Genomic DNA, 26,279 nt, shown 5'->3' on the forward strand with positions numbered 1-26,279 from the left:
AGCTGGAATACAACCTCTGTGGAGTGCCGGGAGTTAAATCACTAACTTCCCAGCATTTACCTGACCCAAATAACAGGAAAAACAAATCTGCTGTAAAGTCACATTGAACTATAGCCAATGAGCACATCCATCATAAAACATTCTTGGATTGTTAGCTGACAAGTATATCTTAATGATGCACAGCAGTGAGCATGTATGAAGAACGATGTATCAGTTAAAGTAACATGCAGGAGTTAATTAAAGTCTGCGTGTCTGAAGACATTGCCACTAAAAGCTGTCACCTGCAGCAGCGTTACAGTATATGCTCTAATGCAGACAGTACGTTTAGACATGCAACATATTATACACAGAGTAATGCACACGATTGCTCACTGAATTATCAGAGATAACTTCTCAATCCCTGTTTGTAGGATCTTTAATACTGCTGCATTTAGTGGAACGTATAAATATTCAGTTCATGTGCACAAATGAACTGAATGTCAGCTTGAGTTATTCTGCAAGAGCAACAATATGCTAAATGTCCTGAGTATATTATCTGCAATCTACAGTGTGTGTGTGTGTGTGTGTGTGTGTGTGTGTGTGTGTGTGTGTGTGTGTGTGTGTTTGCAGTCTCTCAGCTCCATCAACAAGAAACCCATTATCTCACTGCTTAGTAAATTCTTGTTGGTGCTTTGTTCGGCCTTGATGAGTAATGGACTCCACCTTTGTTATACCAAATAACACAAAGCATGATTTATACCACACTAAATTCACTCAGCACTTTGCCCTTTTCTGCATCCTGTCCCCAGAGTTTGCTGGGTAAATAAGGTGACAGACCAAGAATAGCAAAATAAACTCACATCTCTATCCATGGTCTGGTTAGCGATCTATCATCCTGTACTGCTGCTTTGTATTAACGCCGGTGGTCGAGATCGAATCTGGTTCTAAAGCTCACTGATTAGGAGGCTCCAACACAGAAAACCTCCAAATCGACACAATAAATCAAACAGACACATCATGCGATCATGTTCGTGAAGCATGAATCTTTGTGCTTTTCAAACTCGTGCAGCATTTTCCTGAAAGACAGGAATGAGAGCGGGTGCATTGAAGGTTTTTTTCAATGTAGGTGTTAAATTGAATAAAGAACTGAAGAAATGAAGCTCTGGACAAGTTATGAGGTTTTGGAAAGGAACCCATAATTCTGAGATCCAGAGCACGTATTTAGGTTGATACAAAACTTTTATTAAGTGGTTTGTTCCAGTTTCTCCCTGAATCGAAGTGTTTCTTTAGTCTCCAGATTGACTTCAGACAAACTATTTAGGGCAGTTTGAATTTTTTTTCAGAACATGTCATTCATTTTTAAATGTGGCAAAGTCTGATTCGTGTTTCTGGGACTATTCTAACCGAAGCTACCCAACAGTAAATCACAAAGCTTCCACGTGTGCTTTTTCAGGCATTTAAGAAGGACCTGCCCAAAGACACGCACACACAGTTTCAGATGAATCATATTTTGCAATGGAAATAATTTAGCTCCTTTTGTTTAGCGATAATGCCACAATATCTGTTAATTTAATCAGTTTAGCAATAAAATCTTTTTTTTGCAAAATTCGATTTTCCATATGGTTGACCTTAGAGGACATGAAAAACATTTCTGTGCTTTGCTTTACCTCTGGTATCGGTATCTTAAAGACACTTTCCTGTGTCTTAGCTATAACCTAGTAGTTTCACTCCAATAAAAACGTAGTCATGTAGCCAACAGAACATACATCAAAAACTGAAAATTATTGTCCTCAATTGATGTTTTTTATTTTTTATTTATTATATACATTCAGTTAATTCTCACATAGATCCCATTTGCTTATTGCTCTTGAGTTATTTGTGAACTGGAAGGATTTTTCTAATTTCCAAGTACCTTTTAACTTTCATGTCAACAACTTCAGAGTATCAGTTATTTGACAGAGTTGTAATCACACTCAGCCCACACATTTTGTTCACACCAGCGAGAAGAGTCAGCGTGCAGGACAGGGGTAAGAAGATTCTGCACCATGTGTGTCTCTGTGGTCATTCTTCAGTCAAAGTGTGTTTGATTTTTTTTTTCTGGAACCACTTTTACTGGCCCTGACTGAGTCCATCTTACATTTCAGTAATATCCACTGACTGTGGAACATGTCTGTCTTTTATTTATCCCGTTTTATTTATGTAATCTAAACCGTGACACATACCACAGCCTTTATGCGCTAAACTCCAGTACTGATCTCTTTGAAATACATTAAAAATTACATAAAGATTTGATTAAAAATAAGCACAAATCTTCTGCTTGTTTTCTTTTTTCTTTCTCAGCAGGTGATCCAGGTGATCGATATATGCATTTTTTTTTCTCTGCCCGTTCTGTTGGTTTTTGTTTTTTGCCCTTCTCCCCCGTCCCTCTTCTCAGCTGTTTCTCTTTCCCTCTTTCTTTCTCCCCTTCTTTCCCCCAGTCAAGTCTGTCCCGTATTCAGTAAGTGAAAATAAAATAAACAATAAAAGGTGAATCAAATGGACCATTACGGCAAGGCTGGGATGCTCAATTTGGTAAAGTAAATCCGTTGGGCATCTTTCTTTGCCTTTAGACAACAATTCTGATGGCAAAAGAGCCAAACGGGACAGGCAAAAATAAAATAAAATAAAATAAAATAAAAATAAGCACAAATTATGCAATAAATACATACTTTGAAATGCAGACCTAAAATAAGAAATAAGCTATGCAGATCATTCAGAAGCTTTCTGTGATCCCTTTTGCATGCTAAGTTATTTTTAAGGGGATTTTTAAAAAAAACAAAAAAACAAAAACCTTGCTGTATCAACTAAATCTGCATGATGTGTTCAAACCATCATATAGGTCACAACTATATTGTGACCTAGATTTGGTTTTCCAAAAAACTTGCACAGAACATAAACAAGAGTTTGGCTTTAGATTGCGACACATAGAGTTGACATAAAAGTGGTCTGAGTTGGACTTTTTAACAAAGCTTCAATGTTCTGAGGCTATTTGCTGTAATTATGACGTTACGAGGGCTGAAAAATGCCGGGGAAATTAACACAAACTGAGAATTTGAAACTTCTATGTGCGTTAAGGCCCATGACCAGAAAAACTTTTGATTGACTTTATTTTCTATACTTAACTAATTAATATAGTATTAAATGTGCAAAATGTATTATGCAAAAATCAAAGAATATACAAAAACTGTAAAATGTCAGATGACAGTGACGGGGTCAGGTTGGTATAATCTGTGTCACTTTTAGTGGCATTCTCTGTTAACAAGCTTGCTTGCCTGCAGGTTGATCTGACTGATCGGGGTAAAGCACAGAGCGCACGCTACCATGCAGATTGTAAAGACCCAGATTTTGAGGTTAGGTTTGCCTCAACCACCACTCATGTTTCACATCTTTTCATATTTGTGGCTTGTGCAGTTTTCAACAGTATATACAGTAAAATTAGACACTGTCACTGCAATAGTCTCCCTTATGTTCTCGTATTGGACCACTGTTTTGAGTTTTAATTTCTTCATTTATGAATTCATATCAATCCTGAAACAATGCTGAAATCAGTCCTTTTAAGTGCATTTAATGACAAATCTCAATCAGCAAACTGAAATCTCTTCATTAATGTAACTTCCAAATGTTATGAATGCACATGACACTCTGTGACTGACGCGTACTGGACCTGACTTAGCTGTAATTCAGTTCAGTTTTATGCAGCTCCAAATCACAACAACAGTCCCACAGGGGCTTTATGTTGTTAGGAAGACCCTACAATAATACATACAGAGAAAACTCAACAATCATATGACCCCCTATGAGCAAGCAGTTTGGCGACAGTGGGGAGGAAAAACTCTCTTTTCACAGGCCACGAGAGAAGGAAGACAGGCTAGAAGACATGCTGTGGAAAGCATATAACTAACAATAAGGATAATGATCATGTTTGCCTGCATCGTGTGCTGAAAAATAGCAAACAGCAATACAACAATGCGATCATTTTTATAATTTCACTGTCTTCTCTTTGATTTTTTTTTGTTCTCAGTTATTTTAAACCCCTACAGGTCCGTTCCCACACACACCTCACCCGTCACATGATCAATGTGCAATTTGTCTTTCGCTTTGCGTGCCCCTCTAATAAAACGCAAACAGACCATCAAACAGGATGGTTATGGTGCGTTGTGTAAGCAGGATTTATCAATGATTAACTTGATCTAAAAAAAAGAAAAAATGCTGCTCCCAGTATTTTTATTTAATGCTGCTCTGAAATGTTTTTCACTGACAGCAGTTTGCTTTAGAAGAAGAAGTGTTTGTTTACAGGGCAGGAACAGTGATGCATTTTAAAAGTAAATACTGTTTCCTCTTAAACACAAGAGTGGTTTCTCTTCTCGGAGTAAAAGGTTGGTAGAGGTTTGTAACAGGAAGTGGGTCTCGTGTGGTCTCTAAAACCTCTCAAATTTAGCACTTTCTCTAACCTGGTTTGGTCCACAGGAATTAAAAATTCACTGTGACATCCTGTTTAATCCCAAAACACACTTTCTTTACTTATTAAGCACATCTTTATGGGCATGATCTGACTGCACAGGCCTCGTCTGAGATGTCTGTTCCTTCAGATTTTGGAGAGGTGGCCAACAAGCGGGGAGCGGATAGCGCCCGGGAAAGTGGCTTATTACCACAGGAAACATCACAGAGGTCAAGTCATCTGTGCGTGGTGCTGCAGGTGGACATTTCCCAGCTGCTCTAAGCAAAGAAAGTCTCTCCTGGGACAAAAGTGCACACAAAAAATATTATCAGTTGTGGAGAACCGGTTGACATACTTCCATCGCACTCCCTGCAGGAGCTTACAGGTGTGATCACACCTATGTTGCACTTAGACTGAACCTTGATGGAAAAGTTTACTTCGCTGCATTCCTGTGATATTTTTTTTCTTGACCTACATCCCCTCCGTCTTAGACAAGTTCACTGACAGTTAAGCCATTTGATTTGCAAATTTAACAAGCCCCACTCCTCCGTTCCTTCAGAGTCGTCTTTTCTTAGACTTCTGGGGAACTATACAGAAAAAAGGACTTTCCTCGCTTCCCACTGTTGTGAATAAATCATTCATCTTTGACTTTTGAATTATTGAGCGTACAACATATTACTCTCAGTGAAGGTAAAAACTGAATGTAGCCTAAAGCGATACTAACTTTTTAGGGAAGTGGGCATGAAGGCTGCTCCTGAAAGTGCATGCTGGAACGCTGTATGAAGGAGCAGGCCTGCATTAGTTCGGGCAGGAGGCCTTGGATATGTAACTTCACTTTTCTTCACTTCACAACACATCAAGAGACTGACTCTTCTGCTGTGACTGGGTCATGCTTTGGTGTGTTAGCTTCGATTTGCACTACTGATTCTCCATTTAAAGAGGCTGGAGGTGATTAACGGGCTTTTACAGTGAAACTCTAAGTCTCATTTGCACAAACAGTACAAACTAACTGGAGCTTTTGATATTACTGGGTATTTTGGGAGTACAGCAGCAGGTTGTTTGTTTAGAATAAAAATGGTAAATGGCCTGTATTTATATAGCACTTTTACTAGTCCCTAAAGACCCCAAAGCGCTTTACATATCCAGTCATCCACCCATTCACACACACATTCACACACTGGTGATGGCAAGCTACATTGTAGCCACAGCCACCCTGGGGCGCACATTTACCATTTAGAATATACATATTTAGAACAGAAATATTAACATAGAACGGTACTTTTTTTAAAAATGAAAGTCAAATCTTTCTAGAAAGTTTAATAATAATTTCTTAATTAAATTACAGTAATTCAGTGCATTCAATGGAATAATGAGGGTTTTGATATTGATAGAGCAATATACACACAATTATTGTTACTTTAGCACCAAATATCAATATGTTTTATTACACTGTTGTATATAGGTGCTCCTAAAGGATTGTGCCACATACCTGACTCACCAGAGTCTCTAAAACATGACTCCTCGTGGTGGCACTAATCAAATACACTCACCAGTTCATGTATTAGTTACACCTTGATAGTACTGGGTTGGACAGCTTTCGGGTTCAGAACTGCCTTCATTATTTGTGGCACAGCCTGAACAAGACACAGGAAACATTCCTGTGAGGTTTTGGTCCATAGTGACATGACGTCGTCACACAGTTGCTGCAGATTTGTCAGATTCACATACATGATGTGAACCTCCTGTTCCACCACATCCCAAAGATGCTCTGCTGGATTGATATCTGGTGACTGTTGAGGACATTTGAGTACAGCGAACTCACTGCTGTGTTCAAGAAACTGCTCTGAAATGATTTGAGCTTTGTGACATGTTGTTATCCTGCTGGGCATGTGTTAACCATCATGATGAGTACATTGTGGTCATGAAAGGATGAGGGGGGAGGGAGGGAACTCAAAGTGTGCCAAGAAAATATCCCCACACTGTTGCACCACCAGCAGCCTGAACTGTTGATACAAGGCAGGATGGATCCATGCTTTCATGTTGTTTATGATGACATTTTTCCAATCTTCTGTTGTTGTATTTTGCTGGGTCTGTGTGAATTATAGCCTCAGTTTCCTGTTCTTAACTCAGAGGAGTGGCACTCGGTGTGGTCTTCTGCTGCTGTAGCAGTTTGACGCGCTGTGCATTCAGAGATGCTCTTCTGCATATCTTGTTTGTCACTATTAGTTATTTGAGTTACTATTACCTTCCTATCAGCTCAAAGCAGTCTGGCCTCTCCTCTGATATCTGGCATCATAGAAGGTGTTTTTCCCTTGAGAACTGATGCTCACTGGATGTTTGATTTGCTTTCTCAGATTCTCTGTAAGATGTGAAAAATCCAAACAGATCAGCAGTTTCTGGCCGTGTGGCCCCAACAGCCATGCCACATTTAAAGTAATTAAATCATCATTTTTCCCCATTCTGATGCTCGGTTTGATCGTCAAATTGGTATGTAGATGTGGTCAACTTGCATCAACATGCCTAAATGAACTGAGATGCTGCCATGTGATTGGCTGATTAAATATTTGCACTAGCGAGCAGAGGAACTGATGTACCTGATGAAATGTAAATGAGTTTTATCTAAACATAAGTCACTTGTGGTGAAGCAGAGACTCAAAGGAGAAAAATAGCAAAGAAAAAACAAAGAAGATCAGAGCTAATTATTTGAAGTGACACATCATGGATGTAGTTTTATTGTGCTCGTTTCCAGCTCTCTATTTTTGTTATTGGACTCTGTTAACGTAGCTTTGCATGAGCCACAACTCAAAATAACCCTTATTTGTCTCTTACTGGCCCTCTGCCTTGAAACTGCATTTCTGATTGCCAGATTGTTTCCTGCTAAAACTTTTCTAGTAGTTTGATTTTTATTTTTATTTTTAACTTGCTGGATTAGATGAGAAACACACAAAGTTCCTATCTGGTCATTTTATTAACACCATGATGTTGTTGTGCTAATGTGAGAAGACTGAAACCCTTTGAAGTCACAGTGAGTTTTCTCTCACTTCTTCGCCGAAACAGGAAATGCTTCCTGCTCAAGTCTCAATCTGTCAAGTCATTTTTAGGAGGCACAAATTGCAGAGGTAAGAGACTGAGACCTTGGAGTTAGACCGAGGCTTACTTTGCTGGCTGGTAATTTAGTTAATTACATATTTCTTTATGAATGTGCACCAGTAAATTGCCTTACTGACTAAAAATACAATAGCATGGGCCTTTGATCAGGCTAAGAATTATTAAAGGGACACACTTTTGTTTTTATATGTGACATTACGTTTGCTTCTGATTCTTCTTTCAGCACAGCTTCATTCCTGTGCCACGTTTCTAACAGGATGAATGATAAGACCTTACGGAGATACTGTTTTCCACCAGGATGACAGCGATCACACTGAAACACCATCGCTGAACTCTGTCAAATCCAGGATCATAAATGAATCAACCACTTACACTAGAGACTGTCCTTCTATGTTGGCATATACATTGCACGTTCTCCCCTTTAAATCTAAATGAGCCCTGAGAGAAAATCAATAGTCCTCTCTGTTGTGGAACACCTAGGCTTCAGGGAGCATATAATCGCTGCAGACACATCTGGCCAATTTGCAGCACTGCTCTTGAGCTTCTCTTTTTTTTAGAAAGCATGTCCTTGGGACTCTGAGACGACTGCGAGAGACCCTTAATTACAGCTAATCATGCGTCTAATTGGTAAGTCTCATCCTAATGAGTGATCTCTACACTTGCTGTTGTGAATCATATGCCCAACACACACTGCATTGTTTAATTAAACTGACTCTGTTTTCATGGAGATCGACACAAACACTTCGGGGGAACTGCCTGTAGAGCTGTTGTTAGGGATGAAAACAAACCTAAACTGATACAACGTCAGCTCAAATTCTCTTTCAGTCGTTTGCTTGGGGAAGGTCAGACAGATGCAGAAAGCAGTCATGGTGGCTCTGTGACTTGGTTTTGATTTCACGGCTACAGATTCAATTAGACGCTGTGTTTTTACAGACACGCTTGCTCAAAGGTGGCTCCATCTGTCCTTTTTGAGTGTATAGTATGAGCATGCCACATTTATAATCACAGCAAGTGGCTAAGATCAGCAAAGCCTTTTAGCCACAGTCTCTCTGATCCTTTTCAGACTGGCTCCGACGAGTTCAGCTTGTGTGATGTACAAGTTTGGATTCACACAGAAAATTTCTTAATCATACTTTTAGTCATTAAATGATTTGTAAAAGGCAGTTATGATTTCTAATACCATTCTTTTTTGTCCTTCAAATTTTGCTTTTTTCAAAGGATTTCCATTCCATTTGCACAAACCACAGTCCAGCAGACATTTGGCATTCTGTCTTCATTGAGGTCATCTAGAGACATTAACCCCATGCTTCCTGATGTACCTCCTACTTGCTGAATTGGTTTCCTGAGCAGTTCATATGCACCAAACGTTCTTCATATTTAGAGCTGTGCTTTGCATGAGCGTACTGTTGTACTGTTTGGAGAGATTGGCTCTTATCGGGCCATGTTCACAGAGTATGGCAAAGTAATGGAGAAAATATGTGCCACCAAGGCACCCCATTTTTTCAGCGAACATGAAAAATCCCATCAAGCACCTCCAACAAACCTTTCATTGGTTCTGCATCTCACAGATGTTCTTCTTCCTGGTCTAAAAACTGAAACCTCCATTCACCACCTGTCCCATATCCGTGTTCTTTGACATGTTTGAAATATTTCCTCTTTGTGGCTCTGCAGTCAAACTTAGCATCCAAGAGAGGCCTCTGAGAATCTATGAGGCATCTGTTTCTTAAACCAGAGATATGCTTTACGTCTCTTGTTGCTCAGCTGTGCAGGTTGGCAGTTCTGTCAGGGGAGTACTTTACACCACTGGATGCAATCTTGCATCAAATTTTTAGGTTTTTGGCAAAGGCCTACATTTTTTTTTAGAACTTCCGTTTCAAAAAGAAACTGGAATGCCTTGATCCATTCAATAGTTCTTTTTTTTTTTTTCAAAAATAAGAACTATTTAAAGTTTAAAGTGGCTTCAAACTTTTGAGCAATATTACATGTTATTGGTTCCACGTGGTTCCATAGAGGGCCTCCTCAAGCCCTAAATGGGATTTGAGTGGCCAAACATAACCCTCAGCCTCTATCCAAACTCATCAACCAGCCCAAAACACATTCATACTTCTGTCAGCTTTACTACAGCTGACTGGTGCAATCACAGTATCACAGTGTGATATCTGTGAGCCAGTTCCTCCCATAATATCGTTAGCTTATCAAGCGTACTTAAGCCCCACGTGCTTCACTCATTCACACACAGGAAACATGCATAATTCTGAGCATAATACCCTGAGGTAATAACATCTGATTGGAAAGTCAAGGGAGATAATCAGTTAATCAATACAACCATGAGCCTCTTCCTTCGTTATGGTTACAGAGGCAGATCAGTTACACCAATCACCTGATGTTTATCACAGTGTGGATTGTATTGAGAGCAGTGGAAAATTCTCATTTCTCTCTACTAGCAGAGTTAGCTCAGGTTTTGTGAGCAGTCACTCCAATACCTGAGACGCGCAGTGGGATTTTGGTGTGTGGGGATGAGAGCTGGGGTCTTACATTCCCCATTTTGAAAGTGGAATGTAAAGCAATTAACTGGAAATTCAGTTTCATGAATAGGGACAAATAGAAAATGGGCAAAAAATACATTTGAAAGATCCTATTTGTGTGTTTTGTGTGACAAAAAAACCCAGTTCAGATTTCTAATATGAAATTTGCACCGTGTACTGCGGCATGCACTTAAAGGGAATTTTCCCCGCTGCTTTGTTCTTGTTGTTAAGACTAACAGTGAGAAGGGCAACCTACATGAACTGGAGCAGACCTGCATGATATTGGTAAGTCATCTATAAAGGAAATAGTCGCTGTAAGGTCAATGGGCGCTGATCCTCAAAGCATACAGGAAATGCTGCTGCCGTGGTCCGGTCAAGCTAATGAATAAAACCTGCTGTACATCATTCACAGTCTATGAACTCATCTTCTGCTCCAGTGGCTTCAACCGCACAAATAACTACGCAAACGCGTGTGAATGTCTCACAGAACAACAGTTATTTCATTCGCTCCGCTTGCGGATCATTACTTCATTTGCTGCTTGATCTGTTCCTGGCTTCAGTTAACGCGCTGCGCGCTGCGTGCGTAATTTTGGTACCTGTGCATAACGAAAGTCATCAAAGCAGTAACGAAAGCAGCTCTGATACGGTGCTTTGAAAACTTTTGGAAACTTACCTATCCACGCTGATCACACACAGGGTCATGATGGAGGCAGTGCAGCACATTACATCCATGCCGATGAAGATGTTGCAGAACACCTCCCCAAAAAGCCACTTGCCCCCGGTGAGATCTGTCACGATCACGAACGGCATGACTACTATGGCCACTGACAGGTCAGCCACCGCCAAAGACACCAGCAGATAGTTTGAAGGCTGTCTCAGTTTCTTCACCACGCACACCGCGATCACCACCAGCGTGTTTCCCATCACTGTGACCGCCGTGATGATCGCCAGCATCACCCCGATAACGATCTTCTCCGGGCGAGTGAAATCCAGAAGCTGCTCCCCGCACGACTCGTTCCACATGGCTGTGGGGCTGATGGTGACGAGGAGAAGCTGCAGAGAGCCATTGATAACTTCGGAATTGTCTTCCTTCTTGTTAAAAGTGGGCTCAATCCCCGAAATATTGAACATCACGACAATGTTATCCGGATAGGGGTGCAAGGGTGGCCTCGCCAGAGCACTCCAGTTACGCGCATATTTGGATGTGTGTACCCTGCTGTCGGTTCCTACCCAGCGGTTTTACGTCGAGTGTGTTGCAGCTGCACCACATCGGAGCTGCCAGCAACTCAACAGGGTTCTTAACTGGCTTCTGTTTATCAATGATTCGTCTCAAGAAGTGCTATGCGGACACGTGGTACATTCCTATAGGGAAATATAACTTCTCCAAAATGATCAATCAGGAAGGGAGCAGGAAAAAAGTTGCAGAATCTAAATATAGCTACTCCAGAAATGCCTGCTGCTCAGTGCATCACCTCGACAAATATGGACTTGCCTCTTTGGGGAGTTGCGATGCGCAAACCGCACCTATCAATGTGACGCATGTGCTAGGACGCAGAGACTGCCTAAGAACTTCACGCATATGGCCTACAGAAGTGGTTTCGCGGTGGGTTGAGAGAGGGTAGAGCGTGAAAAACCTTTATTAGTGATGTGCATGTTGGTGCATCTAGCCACAGGGCTCCCCTCAAAAAGACATGATGTACAAATGTTATGAACAGAATATGTTTGAGTTCGTATTTGGAAAACGATGCAACTTTACTTTCTTCTAAACAATATTGCTGTCAGAAAGAGCTGACTTGAAACCCAGCTGCTTATTTTAAAGCTCTTAACGATCCAGTCTTTCATGGAGAAAAAAATCCTGCAGTAAATTTTGCATGACAAATCTGAAAAAGAAACAGGAAATGAACTTAAGGGCATTCTTCCAGTGCTTCCGACATGCAAAAAAACACGTTTTCTAATAGTAGGACACATTAGACACTCAAAATGCAAAACCACTTAACAAAAGGTACATTTTCTCCCAGTGTGCTTTTGTCCTGATGCTTTTCTTGGTCGCCATGGTTCCGAGAAAAGCATAAAGACAAATCAAAAGAGAAAATCCAGCAATGCTGATGACGCTGGGAGACACTGGGGGGATGTGGGAAAGCTCCCCAGGACTTTTGGCCGCTTGCATCACCGTCCAGGCAGCAGGAGCAGCTGTGGTCTGTTTGTCCCCTCTGGCTGTGCAGGGCCTGTGCTGTCATAGTTGTCCCCTCCCCACAACCACTTTCATGCCTAGTGCAGACCACCGCAGCCTTGGCCTTTTACTCACCATTACCTGAGTGACAGGTCAGGAATGATTGTCACACCAGATTATTGCCAGTGACCACTGGCAGTTTCTGCTAGACCTCTTGCTGTCAGGGAAATTTGGCCCATTTGTGCTTAGGACATTAGTGCAGATGTCAGGGTTTCCGCCTTATGCAAGGCATGCTGTCAATGTGTCACTGTTTGTCTGAACCCCTCTCAAGGTCCTGCACTGAGAGGGGTTGTTATTTATTTTTTATTTCTTTTGTCACTTTGTAGTTGCTCAGTTCACTATCCAACAAGAAACATTTACAGCCATTTCCAAATGAGGTTTTGGTCTTTTTTTTAATGTGCATTTTAAATCTAAAATTAAATGTCTAGTTTGTAAAAGACAGTTCTGTTTAACCACAAAATTTTTTTATTATGTTTGTCTCAGGTATTTTTGGTTTATTATTATTATTATTATTTATTATTTATTGAAACCAAAACATTAAGAAAGCATGCTCCTTTCACTCCACAAATCTGGGCGGCCCATCAGGTTTTTACACTTTAACCTGTAATTTCACCGGCTCGCCAGTTATTTTTAAAATCATGCTGTCAAAAGTAACCCGCCGATCTCGTCCAAGCGCACTGCACTTGGCATTCACCTGTGCCTCTGAAATGCACAAGCATAATGCTATCAGCCAGTCAGCTCAACATCTGTTCTTCAGATGTAGATTATGGCTGAAGGCAGACAGGTGGAGATTGTCCCTCTTCATCAGTCAGACATTGTTTATCTTGGTTTTCCTGGCAGCAAATTGAAGATTTGCAACCATGACCTTAATAAATTGAGACAATCGGGCAGAAAGCGGGCAAGAAGCGGGTAATTTCATCACGACAAGAAAATGTAAGCGAGGACCAGAGCAGGAAAACACATTTGTTTGAGAAATAAGGCCAAAAGAATTACCAACAAACAACAGAGTGTCCTTATTGCTGAGCAGGCCCCACATGTAAGCACCGCTACGTTAGATGCATATGAGTTTCGGTGTCATCTCAGTAATACAGCAGCTACGTTCAGTCTACGTTTACATCTGAATAATTGAAACAGCAAAACATAAAAACTGATCAGCACTGCGAGCAGGATTTGAATGGCTAAAAGAACTTCACTAACAGTGTGTGTTGTGATCTGGATCTAATCTAGGTCACTACTAGAAAGCAAGAATAAGCATTTAAGAGCATATTTCAGTCAAAGAAAGAAAAGGGAGTTGCAGCAGCATCCTAAAAAGCCCGTTAAGTAAAATCACTGCTTTGATATGTATTCATCTGAACAAACATCAGTCGGAGATTCTCGGGTTTGTGTTCTGCTCTTCAAACGTGGCCTTTACTCTCAGCTGCTATTAGCAGCTTACTCCGCAAGTCATTTTTAAAAATAACTCAAGGAGAGTTACAAAATAAAGGTTCATGACCTGACATTCATTCTCAGTTGGTGAAAAATTAGAAAAGTTACTCCTCATTCTAGCGCAAATCTGCAGCCAACGCTGTTAAGAGTCGCTGGGAGTTGAATGCTGGCAAATCAGCATGCAACTCTGTGCCAGAATACACCTGGATCCCCTTCTTTTTTGACATGCCAAACCTCATGGACTTAATGGATCCATATTTATTACCTGCCTGTCACCTCAAGGAATTTTATATTGTAAGGTAATGACCCTACCCCAACAATCAAATGACCACTATTGAGCAAGCACTTGGCAACAGTGGGGAGGAAAAACTCACTTTTAACAGTAAGAAACTTCTTGCAGGCTGACTTCAGATATGTATGTATATTAATTCTGGTCTTCCAGTAATGTTAAAAGCAGCTTGTTTTGCTGTGACCTCAGCAGTTTGCTTAAATAACTCAAAGGAAGAAGAGCTTGTCTGAGAGCTGGATGGGCGGTTCCGTGTGTAGGTACTGGCCAGACAGGAAAGCCAGTTTGTGGGCATATTTGCAGGGTGCTGGAACACAAATGGTGCCTGGCCAGTTCCAGTACAAATGGCGCATCTCGAAAGTCAACCTGGCAAGACACCAAATCAACAATGAAATGTTTTTGAACTGTACAAACACTGACAATAAATCCCAATTTGTCTTGAAGACATGCAGAAATGAAATGACAGTAATAGTTAGGAAAGCAATAAACCTGAGGTAAATACCAGTGAGGCTTTAAAAAAGGATTAACTGCTGATTAAATTACATTGACCATATTTAAAAGACAGAAATGTGCATCTGCACTAGTACAGAAACACTCAAAACACACCTGGCACATTCTCGCTATTCACTTCTGCTCAATTTATGTGTCAGCATTTAAGGTCTAGCAGATTAATTCAGTTCAGTTTTATGTATTTAGCACCAAATCACAACAACGGACACCTTGAGGTATTTTATACTGTAAGATAAGGCTTTACAACAATACAGAGAAAATGCCAACAATTTGTCCACACCTGGGACGTGGCAGAAAGCTTTCCTACGTTTTAACTGTACTTTTTTCTGGGCAACACCACAATCCACCTCATGTTTCTGCTTATGACTTCTTGAACAGCTAAAAGGGAAGGTGGCTTGCTTAGTGCATCTAATTAAAGTAGATCAAGTAATAATAACTCCTGAGTGTGAATACAAACCCAAAAGTACCTCAAACTCCTCTGGGTTGGAGAGTTTCCTCTCAAAAGGCCAGCAATTACGGATTAGCCCCCATCAGAGGTTGAACTGCTCTAATTAGAACATAACAAACAAACATAACAAAGCCCTCTTACTGCTATAAGCACCACTTCTTTCACGCTGACATTTTGCTGAGCCTCTTTTTCAGAGGCAAACAGTGAAAAGGCGAGTAAATATGCAGCACGCACTGTGAATGTTGCATTTATTTATTCATTCATTCATTTACTTTGCAATGTTTGCAACATTACAGACACTATGAGAATTCCTGCTGTCAGATTTGCTTCATTCAGCTGTCAGTTTGGCCAACCGGAGGAAATGCTGGGAGCTGGTTTTTACATTCATGAGGGAAGGTCACTTCTTTTCTTCTATGTTGCAGTTTCCTACATTCGTCGATAGATGGCATCACATCCTTTAAAACGTAAAGATGTGTGTCTGTTTTTTTACTGTCTACGTGATTATTTAAGATTATAGCAGCAAATATAAGGAGCAGACAAACTTGCTACTTTCTATAACACTGAATAATTTGTGTGAGCACAAAGTCATCACCTCACACGCTCTGGGAGCATTTTTGGGATTATTTCAATTTAGTTTAAGACTAATTGCTAATATGTCTGACCAGTGACCTGAAAACCTAAACCTCTGTGGGCTTTTATATATTTAAGACTGCTTAGCCGCCTTCTTTTAATGTGCATTTTAAATCTAAAATTAAATGTCTAGTTTGTAAAAGACAGTTCTGTTTAGCCGCAAAAAAGTATTTATTATGTTTGTCTCAGGTATTTTTATTTTTATTATTATTATTATTATTATTATTAATTTATTTATTTCCTGGTTCTTGATGTTTACAACAAAGTGTTAACCTTCCTTAAATAAGAAGTGACATTGAAAAACAAGTATTTTCAAATAAGAAAACAGGAATGGGATGAGAGAATGCATGCAAATATCCTGGCGTTTGTGGTAACAGTAGAAGTGTGAGAATGTGATCCCACATTCTCTAACTTAGAGATTAAATTGTGTTACCATCTGAAAAAAGTTGACTAAAACTAAACTCAGAGCTAAAACTAGATGGAAACAACAATATTTTAGTTAACGAAATTACAAGCTAGAATTTTGTAAAAACAAAACAAAAAACACAATAATGATAATAATAATAAATAAACGTTATTTTATAAAATATAATAATAATAATAAGAAGAAGAACATAAAGACATTTTGATGTCGGATAAAAAGAATTTAAAAAAATTAAAAAGACATGAATTACGCATGTCTCAAACTTGGCACAAATACTGCAAAAGTAATGCAGAATTATTTCCATAGAATTTCCCCAGCTCCCTCTCTAACAGAATACAACAAGCCTGAAAAACAGCTGAGAAAAACTCAGAGAATTTCCTTTTATTGGTCTCACACACTGTTGTAAGGTTGTGAGAAATTTATTGAGCTGTATTTCCTTTTCTTTGGTGTAGGTTACATCATATGTGCTGAAATAGGCTTTTTGCTGTTGTTGTTGTTGTTGTTAGTGTGTGTTGTGTGTGGTTACTGATATTTTTGCCTGTTGAACATAGTGTAGTTGCAGTAGAAGGTGGTTTTTCGACCCTTGATGACAGCTCCTGCTTTCACAGCCAATGAGTATAAGTCTGACTTTGGAAAGATGTCTGCCTCTCAATGTCCCCTTCTGGATACTAGAGATGAGATGAGATGAGATGAGATGAGATGAAACAAATGAGATGAAAGCTTAACTTGCTCATTACATCACATTAACGGCATTGTTTCTCTAATTCAACTTAGGTGAGGTATGCAGATAGTAACCACTAGATAAAAGAACGACAGGATCTGTCTGTGAAGGTTCTCAGTCATCCAGGTCATCCTAGTCAAAGGAGCTTGTAAAGAAAAGATTTAAACCCAGTGGGGGTATTCCCCCCAAAGGGGGTCCTTTTGTCCCTCTTTGGGGGGGATACCCCCACTGGGTTTAAATCTGGGACTCTCTCCCATTTGACCTTAGAACTGAAGAAGCTTCTCGGGTGAGAGGTGAAACGTCTTCAAGCAACTTAAAGAAGTCCAGATGCTTTTCTTTACAAGCTCCTTTGATCGACAGGATTAATAAACCAATACCCTGCCCCGGACAGCACTGACTATCCAATCAGGATGCTGCAGGGCGGACACCATTTGTCACTTGTTGGATTCCGTCGGAGGATTAATTAGACTGATACGTGAGGGAGGACAGAAGTATTTTCGTCAATTAAATGTAAGTTTTCCTGCTGTAAATTTAAGAGCTAAGACCATATTTCCGTTTATGACGAAACTGAAATACAGCGGGGGGGTTTCTGGGATAATTTTTTAATCTTATTTAGTTTGTAGTGGTTGACAGCTGTGCACTTGTTTTAAACACGTGTTTAAGCTAGCTAGCAGTTTTTGATTTTGCTAGCTAGCAGCTGTTAGCTTTTTTTTTTTTTTTTTACAATAATATTGTTGGAGCGCGTAGGAAAATGTTTATATTATGACTCTTTAAAAAACAATTATACGGTTCAAGCCACTGGCAGCTAAATTCGGTAGCAAATGAGTAGGCAGATTATATAATATAAGCGCCTGTGCTGCTTTAAAAAGCTAGCGAGTGAAATGAGGCGCCATTATTTTTGGCTCGATAAAAGTAGCACACACCCAAAATAAATGATATTAAAGTGTTGTTACAAGTTGTCAGTTGAACATGGTCAGCGTGTCTTTATCCGTAAAGACGATGTTCACGGGCAGAACAAGTAAACAAATATCGCGCGCCTATAGTTTCTGTTAGTGTGGGGATTTCTAAATAAAGCTATGGTGGACATTGGTGTTAAAACTAACTCTATTTGCAACAGCCTTGCACCTTGAAAAGCGTATGAATTACAGTATTATATGAAGGTGTTTGTGCCATTAAGCATAATTTATCACTGAAATCTAGTGATGTGCGGATCGATATTGAAATATCGATTCTTCCGACCCCAGTAATTTATGTTCTAGAATCATTCTCATATTAAAATATCGATATTTTAGTACTTTGGGGTAAATTTGTAGTTTTTCATTAACAGGAACACAGTGGAAAGAAACTATCCGGTTGTTCAGTCTGACGTCACTAATGATGTGCTACGTGACCGCTAGCGACACAGCTATGTTAGCATAATATAAACAAGCTAATTTTTTTTCCACTCGATAAAAGTTAACGTGAGTGTTCTCGGTGGTCAGAAACAAATGTAATCGCATGGCAGGATGCTGTAAAAGGACCAAACTTCAGCCAGGAGAACAACTGAGATAATCCATCCACAATACGAGGTTAGTCATTCATATACTGCTGCATGGGCTGGGCTGTAGTTACATCCTAGGGTTTTAAAAACTCAGCTTAAATAAACGATTAGCGGTAATAAAAGCCGAGGGAGGTCAACAGGGATCACTGACTGTTTTAGGAGCTTTTTGAGATCAAATAGAAGAAAATACATAACATTAAACATGTTAACAACACAAAAGCCATATTAAACGCAGACTACTTTAGACCCGGAAGTAGGATTCGTCACGTCATCACTGAACAACCGGATATCATTCAGATCGTCTAAATTGGAAGAAACTACTTCCTCTTACGCCTTCCATAGTCATATGCGAAATACGGCTGTCGCAGCCCCTGGCCAGTGTTGCCAACTCCTCAGTAAGAAAAATCGCTATTGGCTGTGCTAAAAGTCTCTAGAAGTCGCTAAACGACGTCATCGCCTAATTTGCATAATTGGTCATGCTAATATCATTGAAACCCACGTTGTAGGAGAGAAAAAAAGAAGAGACATAAAGTGAGTAAAAAAAACGTCCTAAATGCATTTAGAATTTATTTAGAATTACAAATTATTTTTTTTTAGCGATTATTGTTTTTGTGCCACAATTCCAACCTTATTCCTTTATCTGCGCTTGGACCGGCAAAAGTGACCCGAAAAAGGCACTCTGGTGGAGTTACTTTGTGTGTGTGTGTGTGTGTAAGTAGTTTTAAACCTTGTGATCCACAAAACAACATAACAGTAAAAGAAGAACTGATTGCGTTACAGTCGGTGCGGGAGCAGAGGCTTCACTCATACGCGATTCATTTGCAGTTTGGACGCATAGGTGGGAACATCTCCTGCCCTGATAGCAGCTGGGGGAGGACTATCCTCTGCCTGTGAGCGCTTTGGCACGGGCGAGGTGCCCACAGCAGCACCCGCTGCTTGTTGAGAAGAAAGATACGCGCTTTCACGTCAAAAAGTTGTCATAAATAAGTCTCCAATAATACCAGAAAAAGTCACCAGATTTGTCACTTGTTGTTTTTTAGAATAAAAGTTGCTAAGGGGCTCTGAAAACTCGGTAAATATAGTGACAAAGCCACTAAGTTTGCAACACTGCACCTGGCGTGCGCACTCACAACAATGGCTGAGCGTAAACAGAGTCATGCGTGGACATATTTTACCTCCACAAACAGCCAAGACGCGGTTTGCGATACATGTGGCAAGACAGTGAGGTGTTGTGGCAACACCACTAACCTCGTCAAACACCTCAGAGTAAATCATATCTAGGAATGGGTATTGTTTAGGTTTTATCTGATACCAGTGCCAAACCGGTACTTTTGAAACAGTGCCGGTGCTTAAAGAATGGAGAACACAAACTTTGTCCAAAAACCTCTCATGTTTAGCTGTTTTTTTGTAAAAAGATAACAATGTTAGCCCTTCCTGCAGCTATATGGTATCACTCTTGGCTGGAAGCAGTGCTTAAACAATGGAAAAAACACAAACTTTGGCCAAAAACCTCTCATGTTTAACTGTTTTCCACTTTTTCTTTGGTCATTTTAGCCTTTTTGGCCAGGGTGAAGGGAGCATCTGCCATCAAACAAGAAGACAGCCGCATGTATCCACGACGGTGTTTGCTAGTTCACCTTACCTGCATTAATGTAATAATGTGGTTAGCGTACACAACGTAAATTAAACACGAACAACATTAAGCTACTCACACAGAGAAGAACGGCTGCTGCTGCTAACATCATCCGTCATCATTTCTGCTACACTGGCAGGGCTAGGGGCCAGGACTCTCCTCTTCGTGTTTTTGGGGGATGTTGCTCCGGGTCCAATAACAGGCAACCCACCCGCAGTAGATGTGCACGGTGTGAGGTCTCGCAGCAAGCTATCAAATACGGCGCATTTCTCGGCTTTTAAAAAAACGCTATGCGTCGCCAGGTGTTTCATCGGATTTGAGGTGTTACCTCCTTTGACAGTATCACAGTATCAGCTTAAAGCACTTGTTGCAGGCTGCTGAGTTTGTATATTTTGCTGTGAAGTACAGCCAGACTTTTGACTGCTTCGCCTTGGGCATTTTTAATCTGTAGCTCTGCTCTAAAGGAACGTACGTACCTGGGCCCGCCTACTATCCTCGGAAACGTAAAATGATTGGCTAGAAGTGTATCACAGCTCAGGAAAAAAAAGCAGCGAAATAAAGCACCGAAATTTGCGCTGCTTTTCGGTCTGGTTACTACCGTTTATGTCAGAACCGGTGCCATCATGGCACCGGACACCGGTACCCATCCCTAGTGGTTAGCGTACATAACGTAAATTAAACACGAACAACATTAAGCTACTCATGCAGAGAAGAATGGCTGCTGCTGCTAACATCATCCGTCATCATTTCTGCTACACTGGCAGGGCTAGGGGCCAGGACTCTCCTCTTCGGGTTCTTGGGGGATGTTGCTAACTCAGGGTCCGATAACAGGCACCACACCCGTGTAGGTACGGTGCATTTCTCGGCTTTAAAAAAACCCCGCTATGCGTCGTGTTTCATCAGATTCGAGGTGTTACCTCCTTTGCACAATATCATCTTAAAGCACTTGTTGCAGGCTGCTGAGTTTGTATATTTTGCTGTGAAGTACAGCCAGACTTTTGACCGCTTCGCCTTGGGCAGTTTTAATCTGTAGCTCTGCTCTAAAGGAACGTACGTACCTGGGCCCGCCTACTATCCTCGGAAACGTAAAATGATTGGCTAGAAGTGTATCACAGCTCAGGAAAAAAAAGCAGCGAAATAAAGCACTGAAATTTGCGCTGCTTTTCGGTCTGGTTACTACCGTTTATGTCAGAACCGGTGCCATCATGGCACCGGACACCGGTACCCATCCCTAGTGGTTAGCGTACATAACGTAAATTAAACACGAACAACATTAAGCTACTCACGCAGAGAAGAATGGCTGCTGCTGCTAACATCATCCGTCATCATTTCTGCTACACTGGCAGGGCTAGGGGCCAGGACTCTCCTCTTCGGGTTCTTGGGGGATGTTGCTAACTCAGGGTCCGATAACAGGCACCACACCCGTGTAGGTACGGTGCATTTCTCGGCTTTAAAAAAAACCCGCTATGCATCGTGTTTCATCAGATTCGAGGTGTTACCTCCTTTGCACAATATCATCTTAAAGCACTTGTTGCAGGCTGCTGAGTTTGCATCTTTTGCTGTGAAGCACAGCCAAATTTTGACCGCTTCGCCTTGGGCATTTTTAATCTGTAGCGCCTCTGCTCTAAAAGAACGCACGTACCTGGGCCCGCCTACTGTCCTTGGAAACGTAAAATGATTGGCTAGAATCTGAAGTGTATCACAGCTCAGGAAAAAAAAAAGCACCGAAATGTGCGCTGCTTTTCGGTCTGGTTACTACCGTTTATGTCAGAACCGGTGCCGGATACCGGTACCCGTCCCTAATCATATCACGGAATATGATGAGCTTATGTTGAGGCGAACTGAAGAGGAGGTGAGGACAGGGACAGGTGCTGCTAGGGCGAGACAGACGTCTCTCACGGAGTCCTTTAGTGCTGCAGGCAGGCAACATGTTCAAATAGCCACAACTTCAGGTTTTTTATTTCTATATGATTATTCTGCATCATTAAGCAATAAGAACAAGTAGTCTGATGTCCTGTAATCATTGTGAAGCTATATTATTACTACATTTACATACTGCAATTCTATATTGTATTATGAAATACAATGAAACATTAAGTTTTTGAGTATCGGTATCGCATCAGTATCGTCGATACCACCCTGGATTTTACTTGGTATCGGATTGGAAAGGAAATCAGTGGTATCGCACATCACTACTGAAATCCTTCTGCAGGACGGGTGCCGGGAAATCCGATAGATCATTGTATTTTCTATGGCGACACCAATTACCTATTTTTCTAGCTATCAAACTCGCTGGAGAAATGATTGAAATGCACTGAGTGTGATGCAGTATGGCAGCGCTATTATGGAATATGCTGTGAACTTAGCTAACGTTACTTAGTAATGTGAGTTAATTTACTCAAGTGAAAGCTTTAAACATTAGCCAATACATAACTAGCTAACTTAAGGCTTTCTGATTAACCCTCTGGGGTCGACGGACCCAGAGTCTCCATTTCAACTTGGGTCGAACGTGCGGACTTCAAACTATATACCAGTGTTTAAACTGTGTTGATAGGCCATGTAAAACCGATGTTTTGTTTTCTGAATAAAACAGTGGCGTTTACTCCGGGAAGAAACGGTAAAAACTGTGTTTTCTAAAGAGAACGCTAGCAAACACGCTTTGCTTTTGAGTGAAAAAAGAAAAACCACTCCTTCCCTATTGGTGGAAAAATTTACCATGTCGACCAATCAAAAAATGATATGGCAACATGTGGCGTTTGGGAAGAGGGGGAAGTTTTAGGAGTGACTGGCGAGAGAGAGCGAGTGAGCGAGAGAGAGAGAGTTTTGATACGTGAGAGCTTTGTGACGTTTACCGCGTTTGGAGTCTCAAGTTAGTGTGTTGTCTTGTGTAGTTAGTGTGTAGTGTAGTCATTGTTTTGTTTTGTGTGTCAGTTCTACTAGTGAATGTCACAGTTGCTGCAAAAAAGCCACCAAAGGCATTTTGCAGTGTAAACGCTGTCTCCACATGGAAAACAGGAGTGACACACCTGCTGTCAGACCTGTAAATAGTTTAAAATGGTTATATAAAAAACATCTGAGCCTTGGCTGCATTTTTAGGTAAATAGTTCCACATGGTTATATAAAAAACATCTGAGCCTTGGCTGCATTTTTAGGTAAATAGTTCCACAACTTTGTTGTTTGCAAAACTTGTGCATATTTTTAAAAAAATGTACAATTTCTATTTGCATTTCAAGTTATGAAAATGATTCGTTAAACATGCTTGTGGTTTTTACAGTCAAAATATCACTTTCTACTCGTATTTTAAATTTTGTCTGAATTTGGATAAGTTGTGCTGATACAGTTTGTCAAAATGAGAAAATAACAGATTGGCAAAATAAACAGTTTTTAAAGGTAAAATATAGAGGCCAAATCAAAAGTAGTCAAAAATGGCCAATTGTACCCTGGACCCCAGAGGGTTAGAGGCTAAAAGCAAAGTTGTCACCAAGTACTGTTTATATTTGTGTGTATTGCTGCAGCTTTTTGAGCATTAACTTGGTGCCTTTGGGTGAAATAATGGTAATATGAGTGATCCATATGGTCACAAAGAATAGCCACTTGTTTCTGTGCTACCAAAGTTCCCCGGCTTTCATTCAAAATGTGTTTATCGTCATCACCGACACATTAAACTACTTAAACATTATAAATGTCTTCAAGCTCACACTGAGGCCTGTGGGGCACAATCAGCCACTCAGACAGTACACACATTTATGTGTATTTATATATGAATATTTCATATTTTAAGGCTGCCTGTTTATTTAAGGGAGATGAACAAAATACATTGGAATTGTACATAATAATATCACAGGTGATAAATTCAATGGATTTTAAGTAGATGCTTGTGCATCCTTAAAGTCTTATATGTTGAATTGAACTATGTGATCTGTTCAAAGCCTCCCAGTCAGTGCTGCTCTCCATGCCTGTCTGACTGTACATGATGTTTGTAGCACAAACACTTTAAAGGTGATTGTTTAGGACTTCAGCAATAATACAGACAGCAATTTAGTTAGCAAAAAACAAACATCTGCCTCCTATTTTTTGTTTCAACGGGGGGGGGGTTTCAACAGGAGAAGAATATCTCTAACAAGTTGATTTGTTCACATTTTCACATCTTAATTTTTAAGTGAAATGTGCATTTTGAGTTTATACACTATGTATATAAGGCGACAGTTTTCTTTTGCAGTATTTTTGTGTGGTGCGTTTTTCTATGTCTTAACAAAAGGGGAACAAAGGTGTTTAAGTTCACCTAGGATGATTTGTTTTCATTTTCACATGGTCTTACTGAGGTGATGCGAATTGAAACATGCATTCTTTTTGGGGGGGCGGGGGTGGGGATGTGCTGGAAAAGCTTGAAAAGGGACCTTGAAAGTGCTTAAAAAGTGCTTGAATTTGACCCTGAAAAAGGCAGATGAACCCTGAAATTTCTGTGTATGCAGACATTGGCTGTATCCCAATTCAGGGTCTGCAGCCTTAAAGGCCGCATTTCAAGGCCGATTACGTCACAGCGGCGCGCCGAAGGCTGTCCCAATTCAAAGGCTGCTCGAAATGCGGCCCTGAAATGCGTCCTTCATTTCCCTGAATTTTAAGGCTGTGGCAGTGTAGACTTCGTGGCCCAACATATCCCAGAATGCATAGCGCGGTAGTGGGTGTGGATAATTTTGCCGAAAAAAAACGGCGGATGGGGGCGCCCAAAGAGTAAACTTTAAGTAAGTACTGAATATTATGTCACTTATTTATGTACAAATGTTTAATAACGAAGAACATTAAACATTACTGTTGGCCACATGTCGGCAAAGTTATGTGACATTAGTGACGTTTGTACTAACTTGGTTTTAAAGCCTTTACTTTAAAATATACGCCGTTCAATAGCTGAGCTTAATCTTACGGAGAATGATCAAAGCTCATGTAGAAACAAACAAACAAATGAACAAAAGATTTTCTCCTTTATTTCTGTCAAACACAGCTGTATGACACTTTTCCAGCTGTTAGTATCATGGTTGCTAGGCAACCTGGGCAGCGCAACAGAGGCTAGACCGTCCCATTTCACAAGCCTCCCACTTCCGGCCTCAGCGGTCTTTGAGTACACGGCCCTTGAGGATCGTTGAGGCTGCGTACTTTAAGGCTGCAGACCCTGAATTGGGATACAGCCAGTAACAGATATGTGATTTTCAACAGTTGTCACAGTTCATTGCAGTATTGTCAAAAATGGATTGCATGTTATTGCCAACTTGACCCCATTCAGTCGTAGTCTGATAGAAGACTGATAACAGGGACGGTATTAATTTGCATAATGATCTCATTTTGCACCGGAAGAAAAAACCTTCCTTTGAATTAAACAGACATCACAAAGTTTAACTGAAATGCTTTTTCAGCATTCAGGAAAGTTGAAGTGTATTTGAACCTGGCCATGCATTTCCTTTATTATTGTATGATTGAAATGTGCTACAAACTTTATTATTTGGTTTTTTTCCTCTGCTGTTAACAGCTGATAGTGGTAAAAGTTGATCAGATGGATCCAGGCAAGCCTCCTGATCTCACTGAGAAGATGGGTGCCCATTGGCTGGGACGAGGAAGAGGATTACAGCTTGGGGAGTCTGCTGTAGGACGTGGTAGAGGGCTGTTGCTCTCTACAGAAGAACCTGTTGTAGGACGAGGCAGGGCTTTCCCTACTTTCAGTGATAACTCACTGGGACTAAGTGGAGCTGTCCCCATTACTGAACCTGTGGTAGGAAGAGGTAGAGCACTGTTGGCGCAACAGGATATAGTAGTTGGCCGAGCCAGAGGGCTGCTCGTCCCAGCAGTTGAATCAAAGGTAGGAGTGGCGAGAAGTGCAGGCGTACTTAGACTGGATCCACAGGAAGGACGCACACCTCCAAGTGAGACAATGATGCCAGCTCTAATGGGAGAAAGCCCTACTTTGACAAAAGAAGAGGTGCGAACCAGAAAATGCAATAAATTATGTTTTAATTTTAATGGTGAAATTGCCACACAGAGTTGCACAGGTTTGCTTTCTTCTGACAGATTGGCAAGCCACCACATGTTAAAGGATCAACACTGGTCTCAATGTTTAGAGGAATGGGCATTGAACCATCAGCGACTTCACTGGGAAGAGGAGCAGCACCACTGGGTCAGTATTTATTCTGAGAAATCCAGAGATACTGAAAACAAACAGTCTCTGGGCCCCTAAGCACAACACATTGTGTGCTCATTTGCTCAAAGCTTTGTAAGCCACAGAGTGGCGTGATGTTGGTTCATTTTGGTGTTTATGTATATGAAGAAGAATCATATGGATTCATGTTACATTTCG

The 26,279-nt window shown here is 40.7% G+C and overlaps 2 protein-coding genes across 3 annotated transcripts in view; one reads left to right on the forward strand and one right to left on the reverse strand.

Moving 5' to 3' along the window:
* Positions 1–11,549, reverse strand: part of htr7c (5-hydroxytryptamine (serotonin) receptor 7c) — a 32,328-nt gene extending 20,779 nt beyond the window's left edge. The window contains exon 1 of the mRNA XM_085293348.1: positions 10,763–11,549. Coding sequence (XP_085149474.1) covers positions 10,763–11,220 — 458 coding nt within the window. The 5' untranslated portion in view covers positions 11,221–11,549. The remainder of the gene's footprint in view (positions 1–10,762) is intronic.
* The window catches only part of piwil2 (piwi-like RNA-mediated gene silencing 2), a 65,213-nt gene that overhangs the window by 18,650 nt on the left and 20,284 nt on the right, over positions 1–26,279 (forward strand). The window contains exons 1-3 of one of the 2 annotated variants that reach the window (XM_085293346.1): positions 17,178–17,273; positions 25,458–25,904; positions 25,994–26,099. In XM_085293346.1, coding sequence (XP_085149472.1) covers positions 25,482–25,904; positions 25,994–26,099 — 529 coding nt within the window. In that variant the 5' untranslated portion in view covers positions 17,178–17,273; positions 25,458–25,481. Of the gene's footprint in view, positions 1–17,177; positions 17,274–25,457; positions 25,905–25,993; positions 26,100–26,279 lie in introns of those variants that run through there. The other variant, XM_085293347.1, reaches the window with a different exon arrangement.

The sequence above is a fragment of the Mchenga conophoros genome, linkage group LG12 (genome assembly GCF_057382185.1).
Source record: "Mchenga conophoros isolate Kocher_MC1m ecotype Shallow Benthic linkage group LG12, M_conophoros_male_GT1.1, whole genome shotgun sequence".
NCBI lineage: Eukaryota > Metazoa > Chordata > Actinopteri > Cichliformes > Cichlidae > Mchenga > Mchenga conophoros.